This window comes from Miscanthus floridulus, chromosome 10, assembly GCF_019320115.1.
Source record: "Miscanthus floridulus cultivar M001 chromosome 10, ASM1932011v1, whole genome shotgun sequence".
Lineage (NCBI taxonomy): Eukaryota > Viridiplantae > Streptophyta > Magnoliopsida > Poales > Poaceae > Miscanthus > Miscanthus floridulus.
The window spans coordinates 1,844,618-1,857,491 of record NC_089589.1 but is presented as its reverse complement, the minus strand read 5'-3'; the positions used below and the strand labels follow the sequence as shown (position 1 = coordinate 1,857,491).

General features: G+C 45.2%; 1 protein-coding gene across 1 annotated transcript; it reads left to right on the top strand.

Moving 5' to 3' along the window:
- The first annotated feature begins 9,769 nt into the window (after positions 1–9,769).
- LOC136486063 (endoribonuclease Dicer homolog 1-like) lies at positions 9,770–12,431 on the top strand. The gene is made up of 2 exons (XM_066482838.1): positions 9,770–11,206; positions 11,528–12,431. Exons 1-2 carry the CDS (start codon positions 10,406–10,408, stop codon positions 12,251–12,253), a joined length of 1,527 nt encoding a protein of 508 aa, XP_066338935.1. The 5' UTR covers positions 9,770–10,405; the 3' UTR covers positions 12,254–12,431.
- Positions 12,432–12,874: the final 443 nt, after the last annotated feature.

Genomic DNA, 12,874 nt, shown 5'->3' with positions numbered 1-12,874 from the left:
TAAATTTATTTAAATTTACTTAAATTCAAATTAAATTTTATTTGAATTTGGTCCGATATTTCCGATATATCCTGTTTATCCTCTTTATGTGTGACCCCCGATAAATTTTAATTTCCGAAAATGAAAACCTTGGTCAGGAGAGGAGAGCTGAGCAAGCCTTGCTCAAGTTGTTCATCAAATCAAAACAATAAGAAATGGCTTACAGCATAGATTATTGTTAATTGTTTTGTTTGTTTTTATATGCGAGTGATTTGTTTTGTATTAAACTTTGATTGAGTGCATAACTTATAAAGAAATAGGAATAAAACTTCCTTTCACTAAAAGAAAAAGGTTTCGAAATCTTACATGGTTACATGGGTTTAATTCCAACAGGAAGTGAAAAGCACCGAGCGACCGAGCAAGATCAACGAAATCATGGAGTCAATTAGGAGGGCCTGCCAGTCGCTGAAGCAGCAAATTGTTCAGGTAAGATGGAAAACCTCTGTTTTGGGCCACTGGGCCCAGATGCATGTCCTGTAGTCCTTTCCATTGGCATTGGGCTTCTTTCAGATCCTGTCCTGTACTCGTGTGCGATTTATGTAGATAAAAAAAAAAGATATAATCACGATTTTGTTTTAAAAGACTGTTATCTCAAGGCACACCGCATACCACACAGTGGTAATCGTTGTGGAATATGCATTAACTAGCTAAGGCCCGTGCGTTGGTACTTGCTAGGGGTGACAAAACTATGTTAATTCAATCTATTGCTCCCATAAGAAGGGTTTTCGAAACAATGTTGGTACCAATAATAAAGTTAAAGCGACACATGATCTATTAATTTGCATCATGGGTACAAGTGAAAATGAAATATTAATCAAACTATATATATATATATATATATATATATATATATATATATATATATATATAATCATATTAAATCATAGAAAAATCATAAAATAGAAAATCCAATTACGTTGGATTTCACATTAGTAATTCTCCACAATGAACATATCATATGATATGTTTTATTATAAAGTTTCTATTGTAACTTTATATTTATGATTTTCTGTAATTAATTCGTAGATATTGTTTCTCTGATTCAATTTTGGTAAAATTTTTATGCTAGGCTAATCATTGCATGGTTGAGCTGTAGTAAAAATTTGTCAGATCCTCATGGGCTGTTCGTGCTTTCGTGTGTTGAAGCCGCGAGAAGAAAGGAGCCGATCGAGCCCTGCGTACGGAAGGGATCCGAGCCGAGCCGAGCCGTCGTGGAGGCGCTCCTCGCGGCGGCCGCATGATTTGTTTTGTGCCACGCGGCGTGCATCCGAGGTGTGCGCCAACGTCCCCGAAACTACCGTCCGGACGAGTAATAAATCAATCTCAGGGTCAAGGCTAGAGAGACATCGTTGTTACACCCGTGTCACTGACACAGCATAGCACTCACGTCCCACTTGTCTGTGCCTGGCGCTTTGAACTCGACTCGCGCCACGTAGTAGTATATATAGTCTCATAATAATAATAATAATAATAATAATAATAATATATATAGTCACAATCACACGCGTGAACTCCAGTTGCGCCACATCCACACAGACAGAGTCAAGACTATAAATACTCTCCTTCCCAGATCGAGAGGATTGAAGGCGGCCCGGTGGGAACCACAGGCGTGGGTGGTCCGGATGGAGGCCAATATTCGCCCGGCTTCCCGGCTTATAAGCCGTATTTTTTCAGTCAATGAATAATATTTTTCTCTCATAATAAATCAGTCAACAGTACTTTCAATCATAGCTTATCAGCCAAGCGAACAGGGCAATTAACTTCGAGATGAAAAAGGTCTAGTCGTACTCAATTCCAAATCTCTAATTTGCCGTCTCATTTTTCTCTTTATAGTTCTCCACGAATACCCTATCTACGAGCCCAGATTTGATATAGATTTTGCATGTACTCTGTCTGGTGTCAATGGCAACTCTTATATAGCCGAATCCTTTTTTTTTTGAGAAAAAGCCGAATCTATTAATTAGAGCTTGGAAAGCATACGTGAGTTATTTTTTGCTTTCGTTTTCTTTCTAATTTAGGCCCAAGCCCAACAGGAGGTGCAAAGCAGCGAGCGGCCGAGCAACGTCGCTCAAGTCAAGGAATCATCATGGAGGAGGGCCTGCCAATCGCTGAAGCCGCTAATTTTCCAGGTAGGGTGGAAAGGCTCACAGCATGTGCAACCCCACGTCCACCGGGCTTCTGTCCAATCAGGCTTACAGATCCAACCTTGCGACTCCTGTGCGAATGTTTTCGACAAAAATACAGACAAGAACTTTTGACTCCTTCTCACAAACTTAATACAAATTATTCAAAGCTGTCACTGAAGCTACTTTTTACAATCATTTTTATAAAATGGCTTCGGCTTCACCAGACAAGGTACTCTACATGAGGAGCCGGAGCCGGAGTCAGATTAAATCACCCTTTTAATAACTATTCGTTTATTCCCTTCGGCCCAAATTAAATCAAACTTTTAATGTTGGCCTAAGTCAAATTATTTTGAGTTTGAACAAATTTATAGTATTGTTACCATTTCATATAAAGTTAGTCAAACTTAAGATTATTTGACTTAGATTTATTCTAAGAATTGATTTATTTTGAAATGAAAGTAGCGGAATGAAAGAATGGATTGCATACAAGTAGAAAGCCTAAATTATTCCCCTCAAATTTGGTCAATGTCTAAATATTTGGTTCAATATAGTCGCCCAGCTATCTTAGTTGGTCCAATTTACCTCTTAATAAGATTTGTTTCTTTTTTTGCTTCTTTATGTACGAGTTGAGTTTTAATTCCAAAAGTTGTGAGGTAATAGTGGACATCATAATTTAAATTTTTAAAAAATACATCATATATTTTCATCACTATTTCAACATGCCATTCCCTTTAATACAAATTAATTTGACACTAGGAATACAAAATTGTACAAAGCATAACGACAAAAATTAATATTACATTTTTAACATAAAAATATAATGTCATCTATTACCTCACAAAATTTGAAATTAAAATTCAATTTGTACGCAGAGAAAAGAAGATGATAAATAATTTTGAATAGTAAATGAATTGAATATTAGTTTAGGGGTTTATCTGTACATTGCCCAAACTTGGAGGGAGTAATTTAGGAAATTTTCCCTAAATAAAGATTATAGACGGTCCATACTGATTTTCATGTATTCTAAAATCATACATAGTTGTTGATTACTCTCAGCATATCTAAACTTAATAAAATTACCTTTTTTTCCCAAAAACATGCAGGTCATCTATAGCAATGACAACACAGCCGGTCATCTCGAATGGCAAAAGAAAAGTTGGCCCAACTATACCCTGAACACCCTGTTATTCGCTCGTTCCATGTTGTTTTCCGCGTACATGAATCTTTCTTCATCAACATCAATCACCATCAAGATATTGCTTGTGGTTGACACCGTGGTCTTCTTCGTAATCAATGCAGTACTCCTCATTAAACTGCCAAATTGGGGCAATGGCTTGGCCTACATCTCATGGTTCCTCCTAGAACTGGCGATGGGCCTTCTCATTCTCCTGTTCAACGGATGCTATGCCTTCAGCATCCTCACCGTGCTGTTCCTGATCCTTGTTGTCACAACCCTTTCTTATACCTCCTTGCATTATCCAAAAATTTAGTTTCGCATCAAACTGTTGAACACATCGCGCAGAGACCATAGTTTTAGTAATTCCAAAGCAATGTAAAGATAACCAATGTGAATCTGTGTGGTAATACATTCAGAACTCTAGTTTCGAATGTTGACAAGGTTACAAACCAGCTATGATATCAAACAAAAATAAAAAGAAATACAGAATAAGGTCATGAAGCTGAATAAATGGCATGTTTTTCTCAAATCAAACAAACCTATAAGATTACCAATCTCATTGGACTTGATTATAACAACTTAAATCGAATCATCATATCTTGCATGGCTTTTTCATTGGCACAACCTGCCAGAAGTAAAATTACCTACTCAATTTCAAGAAGGAATAAAAAAATTACTTACTCAGTTTCAAGGAGACAGAGGAGTAAGAGCAAAATATTTGATTGTTGCCCTTGTGGTGATTATCGAGATTTGTATTCTGTGTTTGCCAAATTGTGACAACACGCCATGGTGGCATAATCTGACGGAGGAGTTGCTCATCAGACATGATATACTATGGTGACAACTTATGGCACTAACCATGAGAGATCAATGGCAGGGATGAAAACTTAAGGAGCAGAACTACATCTTAATCTTACAAATGCAGCTATAATGGCACTATAAGAAATAGGCTTCAAAATATCCGTGTCATATATTGTTATATGCTGTATTGCACAAATGCTTGATAATAGATGCAGTTATGCAAAGGAGCACGAAAATGAAACATTAACAGAGCTGCAGACCTTACTGCAGGCATAGCTCTATTGAAAATGGAACTTAACACATGCAGGGCAGCTGAAGTGAAGTTAACACATGCAAGTGACATTGTGTTGGACCTCAGATAGTCGATAGTAGTGGGAAGGGGACTGACCAGACGACTAATCGAACCTAGTCGGTAGTCTAGTCCTGCTCCGTGCCCTTGTACCTAGGTGTATGTGCTATGTGCTATATGTAGTATAACTGTATCAAGCTGTATGTGCTATATACTGTCATATATAGTATTCATCATCATTAATTGGTAAAGAAAGCAAGCAGTGAAGCATGAGCTCATGAATGTGAGCAGAAGCAGAGAATCAAGCAGAGCAGAGCATCAGGCAGCGCAAGACCAAGCCAGTAAGCCAATTGTGAACAGATTAGCGGAAACAAATGGGACAAATTGGCATCCCAATATCCTCAACTGGCACTGGCAGCTAAAACCAACGCGCAGCCTAGTGTCGCTCTCCCTCCCTGATCGGACGACTAACCTCGACAACTCGACCGCTAGTCAGACGACTAGAATCCTAGAAACCTAGTCGAGCTAATCGGGTTGGTGGAACCGGTAAGTACGATTAATCGCGATTAGCGGGCCCCGACTCGATCTCAAGCAATCTCACCTGCTGTTGCATTCCACTTCCAGCAGCATGAACTGGTTCGGCGCCCTCGTTGTTGGCGAAGTGGCGGCGATGGGGTTGCTCCTCCTCCTCACTTGACCCTCGCTAGTCGCGCCCCCTGGCGCAAACCATGGAGACCAGATGGTCGGCGATTTGACGACGAGGACTGCAGATCATGGGCAGCAGGGGTAGAAGAAATCCCCGTTCCGGTGGGCCTCGTCGCAGAGGACAGTGACGAGGAAGAGCGGAGCAGGGAGGGAAGCGAGGAGAGGGAGACATGCGGAGTCGGAGCAGAGAGAAATCCGGAATGGTTGAGGACGGCGGAAGAAGGCTTTGCATGCAGGGGAAGGAGAAGGAAGATTGGAGATGCTGATGAAAGGTTGAAGGGTGTTGTGTTTGGGCAGGCTCGGCTTTGCGGATTGAGGAGGTGGGCCCGTTGGTTTTTGGGTTTTGAGACTTATTGGGCTTAGTAGTCCGGTACCGTTGCAATGATTTGGATCGACGACTCGAGTTTCTCCGTAGCCGAATCACTGCATTGTTGACCCGGTCTAAGTTAAAAGTTTAAGGAGATAAATCAGGCTACAGATATTTGGCACATTTTCTATACTTTAGTCGCCTGAATTTTGTGTCTATTGTTCAGGCGATGTTTTATGATGAATTTTACGATGTTTACGTAGCATACATATGATATTTTATGATGTATTTTGCGATGTTCACGTACATATGATAGTCGTCTGAATTTGTGTTTGCTGTTCAGGCGACGTGCGATGACGTTCGTGTAGTATACATTTAATGTTTTATGATGTATTTTGTGATGTTCGCATATTATACACGTGAAGTCTATATTTCAAGCACTTGAAATATAGAAAATCCCAATATTTGGAATAGAATCCAAAAATTCATAAAAAACATTTTTTTCAAAATTTATATAAAAATATTTTTACATGCAAAAATAATATAATTAAAAATCCTTTTATTTGATTTAATCTTAGAAAATCCATATAAATTCTATTTTACCTCGAAAATTATGAGTAAGTTTTGGATTTTTTCTTCTTCTTCTTCTTCTAAAATCATGCTCTATCTTATGGTGCCTAGCTTTTTGGTGCTTATTTGCTAGTAGAAGCTCTCGTTATCTATTCTAATTAGTCCATGTTAGTTGATCATTTTTTGTGCTTGCAACGCGGCATTCGCTTGATCGTATCAGCCATGCTTATCAGCCATGATATAATGTTTTTCTCTCACAACAAAACAGTATCAGCCGGCTTATAAGCCACAGAAACGATCAAGCGAACAGGGTGTACCGTTGTGTTTTATTTTGTGTTTGAAACCTCATAAGTACAGCCCTAAGTTTATTATTAGAGAAGGGCATAATAATGATACTGAAATCAATTACACTCGCCGTATGTAAATCAGGCCTAAAATTGTGCTGTAACCTGGCTCATCCAATGTGCATGTTGCATATATAGTTTCATTGACCTCCTAGATTTGGTATTAATTAAATTATTAAAGTTTGGCAAAGTTCCCTTCTCAATAGGAGTAGAGCTTATCTGCTTATGCCTAAAATAAGGTCTACAGCTCTGTCGTCAAAGTTTCATTTTCGCCTTCTTTTCCATAAGTGCATCTACTTTCTTTTGAAACATTTGCACGATACAACATATAGCAATATATGACACGGGTACTTTCAATGTTAATATATAGTACGATTACAGCTGCATTAATTCGTGATGTTCTGCTCCTTAAGTTTCCATCCCTGCCATTGATCTCTGATTGCCATGAGGTTTAACCATAGTATATCACGTCCAATAACTATTCAAGGTTAGGTTACAGCACTCACAGTTCGGCGGCACAGAAATGAAAGGAGAATTCAGAAAAAAATCCATGTTATTTGTATTCTCACGATACACCACTGTGTTTATTTGAACCAATAAATTAAAAGAAAAAAAATTGCACAAACTTGAGCATGCATCGGACAGCATACTCAGATACATACAAGTAAACTAAAAGAAAAACAGAATGCCAAGGAGGATCTACTACGTGACAACATGTGGCTTGCTTCCCGAGTGCCCAACAAGTGGGATGCAGGCGGCGATAGACGTGAGCACGGCGAGGACCATGACGACAATGGCCAGACACTTGGCGTGGGGTCGAGCCACAGCTCCCACCGTCACCACCATGGATAGATAGAGCCCGAGAGCTTTGGCTGGAGGAGGGCGACCAGCAGCAGGATGAGCGCTGCATCCACGATGATAGCAACCAGGAATAGTGTGTCTTCGACGCTGAATGTTGTTGATGTAGAATAGTGATGTGTCAGGGACGCGTAGAACATGGGCATGCCGAACCAGAGCGCCTTCAGAGAATAACTGGACAACAATTTTATTTGCTGTTTGAGCTGGGCATCTGTGGTATCATCATTGCCATACACGGCCTGCATTAAATTTAAAGATAATAAAATTTAGTTTTAGATATGCCGAAAGTAATAATAATGCAGTATGTTGTTTAAAAAATAATCATGTAATAAGTGTGATTTGATATTACATGAAAATCAATATGCACCGCGTCAATGCTTTTTAATCCATAGTTTCAGTTTCAGCTTAGAAACATTAGTAGTCATTGCCATAGTTAGACCAACTCCAAGAGACTTTGTATCCTCACTAATGGTTAGGAATAGAACTTTTGATAGAAAATTATTCTCCAATAACTTTTTTAATTGGTTATCTAAATATAGAGATTCTCTATTCCAAATTTCTCGCTAGCCATAGCCATGTATGTATCAAATCGAAACCATGATGCACACAAGATATTTCTTACATGTGTTAGCTAAAAAATACATAGGATTGTAGGAAATACCTAGAATAGTGTGGATTTTGAACCCGTAGCAACGTACGGGCACGGATCTAGTAAATATACAAAATACATTACCGTTTCTTTTTTTTAAGGAGATTTTTTATCTGTTCCAAGGGCCAAAGCTGGATCTCCAAGCCGTTTCGACAGAAGCCAGAGCCCAATGGACGTGGGTGTGCACATGCATAAGGGCCCAGTGGGCCAAAACGGATTTTCCTTCCCATCTTACCTGAAGGATTTGCTGCTTCAGCGATTGGCAGGCCCACCCCATGATTTGACCCATCTTGCTTGGTCGGCCCTCCTGATTGCTCCCGCCCTCAGCGCTGCTCTGCACCTCCTCTTCGACCTGGGCCCAAAAGAAGAAAAAAAAACGACGACAAAAAACTTGAACCATGCATGTTGTCTGTCTGTCAGCTAAATGCTCATATAACACCTCTCAAAAAAAGAAAAAAAATGCTCATATAACAGAACAACAGTCAACAGCACCTTCCCCGTGTGCCCTTCGCCGTCGTCCTCCGCCGCCACCACGTAGGAGAAGTCCTCGTTCCCCGACACGTCCACGGACTGCGGCTTCACGTAGACACAGGCGTCGTAGACGATGAGGCGGTCGAAGTGCTTGAGCTCCAGCTGCACGTTCTCGAACTCGAAGACGGCCTGGTGGTTGATGGACGAGCTGGTGGTGGCCCGGAAGATCTCCTCCATGGTCATGGACGCCGCCAGTGCGCGGGTCTCCATGCTTAACTTTACTGTGAATTAGTGCGTGCGCTTGCGGCCTATAGCAAGCCATGATGGAGGAGATTGATCGAGCTCACACTCAACACGTCGACGTGCATGCACGCATGTATAGCTACTCTATGGCGCCAACCAAACACACACTCCTCCAGAACGAACGCACGAGCCGTCTGTTCTCTGTTGGCGCGCAGGGGAGTACACAGCTCGTAGTGCAGAGTAGCCACTTTCTTCGTCTCCAACTAATAAGTAACTAGCTAGCAGAGGTCATCGATCGATCATGGCGTTGGTGAGGGAGCACGGTGGGTACGGTGGCTTCGACAGCGCCGAGGCGGCGGCCTTCGACGCGCTCGGCTACGGCTACGGCCACGGCGCGCTGCTGGGCTTTCACGTGTCGGTTAATCTATATTTAATACTCCACGTATGTATTAAACATCCGATATGACTGCGACTAAAGTTTAGGAGAGCAACCAAACACTCCCTAAACCAGCTAATGGAAATATTTCTCATCTAACAAATAAACAAGCTATTGCTAAAGCCAAATTTACTAACAAAATTGGCTAGCCAAATTATGCTATCAAACAGGTTGGCTGTAATTTCTTGTCGGAGCAATCAAAGTAGCCGAGCCAACCTGCCTGTCCCGACTCGGCGACTCCCTCCCGACCACAGCGGACGTCGGGGAGGGGGTGATGATAGCTGCCGGATGCTGCCACGCCTCGTCGCGGCTACGGACGGGCACTGACACTCCGGTGCGCAGGGCAGGGTGGGTCGACGAGCCCGAGACGCTACGGACGGGCACACGCCACCGCACGGGCCCGCGCCGCTGCGGCTGGGCCCGGCAGGTCATTACCGCACGACAGGTAACAAATGCCCCAGACCAAGGGCAGTTGGACCCGTACCGCACGCGCCCCGTGCTGCCTGTCTCTGCTTGCGTAGGGCGTCCTTCCTAGGCCGCGCAGCCGCACATGCGCCCTAGGCCCGATCCTGACCCGCCCTAGGCCCGGTCCACCGCACCACACCCTGGCCCCCTGCATACATGCCCCGCACATCAGTGGGAGACCGCCCGCTCCCGTGCGCCGGGCGCAGCGTGGTTCCCGTCTCCGCCCTCCTCTTCCTCGTCTCGAAGTCGAAGCCCCTCCTCTCCCTCTCCCCCAGAGGCCAGAGCCCCCACCCGCTTCCGTCGAAACCCCCTCGGCTCGCCTCCCTCAAATCAAATCATCAGAGCAAGCTGGGAGGAGCAGGCGAGGGACGGCAGGGAGAAGGCAATCAGAGCTGGGAAGGATAGAGAGAGAGAGAGAGAGAGTGTGAAGAGAAAGAGCAGCGTTGAATCTAATCGAATCGAATCGAATCGAGCCCCTTCTCCGCCCTCCTCTTCCTCGCCTCGAAGTCGAAGCCCCTCCCCTCCCTCTCCCCCAGCCCCCTCGGCTCGCCTCCCTCAAATCAAATCATCAGAATCGAATCGAGCCCCTTCTCCGCCCCACCCCCATATCGGAATCGGAACCCCTCATGGCCATCGCCACCCCTTTCCACTCTCCACTCCCTTCCACCTCGCCCCGCTCCCTGCGCTTGCGTGATTCGTACGGTTTATCACCGCCTCTTTCTCTTCCACTCTCTCTCCGTGGTTGGGTTCGGTTCGGTCCCGGTCCGCCCGCCGCCGCCGCCGCCGCCGCGGCGCCCACAAGTAGTAGCGACATTCGTGTTCGCCTCCTCTCTGATTCCCCCTGTGTTCTCCTCTGCTGGTTGATTAGTGGAGGCGTTGTAGTGGCCTGTAACTGTCGGCGTGGCTGCTGTTGCTGCGTAGCGAGATGGTGGGAGGGCCAGGAGGCGGCGATGCCGGCGGCGAGCACGCGGCGGCGGCGTACTGGTACGACGCGGATGCCGCGTCCGCCGACTTCGACCCGGGCCTCATACCGGCCATGGACTGCGGCGCCGACGACGGCTTCGTCGCCGAGATTGACCGGATACTCGAGAGCATCAACGCCGAGGCCGCCCTCGCGCCGCTGCCGTCGCCTCCTGCGCCTGCACCAGAGCCAGCGCCCGTGGCTCCGCTGCAGCCGCAGCCGCAGCCGCAGTTGCAGGAGGTGGCTGCGACTGTGGCCCACAATGCGGTGGCGGTGTCCGACGTGCCGCAGAGGACCCAGGCCGTGGAGGCGAGGAAGGAGCCCAGGAGAGAGTCCCCGGCCGCCGCGGCCAATGGCAGCGCGCAGTGCAGGGACGGCAAGCGCCAGCGTCTCGTTGCGGGTGGTACCGGGGGACCGCGCCACGACTGGCGGCGGCGTCCGATGCTGCCGCCGCCGCTGCCGCCTCCATCCCGTGGGTGGGAGGACCGGCGCGGAAGGCGGGACTACGAGAGGCCTCGTAAGCGCGACCGCGACGGTCACTACGGCCATGATCACCACCGACGCGACGCTCGGGGTTTCTGGGAGCGTGACCGCGGCGGCAAGATGGTGTTCCGCCATGGCATGTGGGAGGCTGAGGCGGACCGCCAGGGAAAGCGTGCTAGGACGCAGGATGGATGCCCTGCCGCGGAGAATAAGGCAGGGGTGGATCGGGCGGGGAACGAGAAGCCTGCCACCGAGGAGAAGGCGAGGCAGTACCAGCTCGAGGTGCTTAGATAACCAATTAAAAAAGTTATTGGAGAATATTTTTCTATCAAAAATTCTATTCGTAACTATTAGTTAGGATACACTCTTGGATTGAAAAGGAGTTGCTCTAACTATGGCAATGACTACTAATGTTTCTAAGCTGAAACTGAAACTATGGATTAAAAAGCATTGACGCTGTGCATATTGATTTTCATGTAATATCAAATCACACATATTACATGATTATTTTTTAAACAACATACTGCATTCTTAAGATTATTGCGTTATTATTACTTTCGGCATATCTAAAACTAAAATTTATTATCTTTAAATTTAATGCAGGTCGTGTATGGCAATGATGATACCACAGATGGCCAGCGCAAACAGCAAATAAAATTGTTGTCCTGTTATTCTCGGAAGGCGCTCTGGTTCGCCATGTCCATGTTCTTCGCGTCCCTGACCCATCACTATTCTACATCAACAACATTCAGCGTCGAAGACACACTGTTCCTGGTTGCTATCATCATGGAAGCAGCGCTCATCCTGCTGCTGCCAAAATGGGGCAACGCCTTGGTCTGCATCTCATGGCTCCTCCTAGAGCTGGCGACCTGCCTTATGATTCTCTCGTTCAACAAACACTACGCCTTCGCCATCCTCGCCGCGCTACTCCTGGTCGTCGTCGTCGCCCTCCTCCAGCCAAAGCTGCAGCACGCGGCCGATAGGCACGTGTTGCCATTCTTCACACAGGACATGATCGGAGACGATGAGGAGAGTCCACACCTGGACCATCTGCTGGACCTGTCGCAGGGCATCGCCAGTTTTGGCGGCCTCTTCACGGCGATCGCCGGACGCTTCATGGTAGGGCCTGTCAACGCGGCTGGTTTCTTCTTCGTCTGTGCGATAGCAATCGGGCTCTATCTGTCCATGGTGGTGACGGTGGGAGCTGTGACTCGACCCCACGCCAAGTGTCTGGCCATTGTCGTCATGGTCCTCGTCGTGCTCACGTTTATCACCACCTCCATCCCACTTGTTGGGCACTCGGGAAGCACGCCACAGGTTGTCATGTAGTAGATCCATGGATCTTTGCCTACTTAATTATCCTTGGCATTCTGTTTTTCTTTTAGTTTACTTGTTTGTATCTGAGTATGCTGTCCGATGCATGCTCAAGTTTGTGCAATTTTTTTTCTTTTAATTTATTTGTTCAAATAAACACAGCGGTGTATTGTGAGAATACAAATAACATGGATTTTTTCTGAATTCTCCTTTCATTTCTGTCAGCCGAACTGTGAGTGCTGTAACCTAACCTTTTGAATAGTTATTGGACGTGATATACTATGGTTAAACCTCGTGGCAATCAGAGATCAATGGCAGGGATGGAAACTTAAGGAGCAGAACATCACGAATGCAGCTGTAATCGTACTATATATTAACATTGAAAGTACCCGTGTCATATATTGCTATCTGCTGTATCGTGCAAATGTTTCAAAAGAAAGTAGATGCACTTATGGAAAAGAAGGCGAAAATAAAACTTTAACGACAGAGCTGCAGACCTTATTTTAAGCATAAGCAGATAAGCTCTACTCCTATTGAGAAGGGAACTTTGCCAAACTTTAATAATTTAATTAATACCAAATCTAGGAGGTCAATGAAACTATTATATATGCAACATGCACACTGGATGAGCCAGGT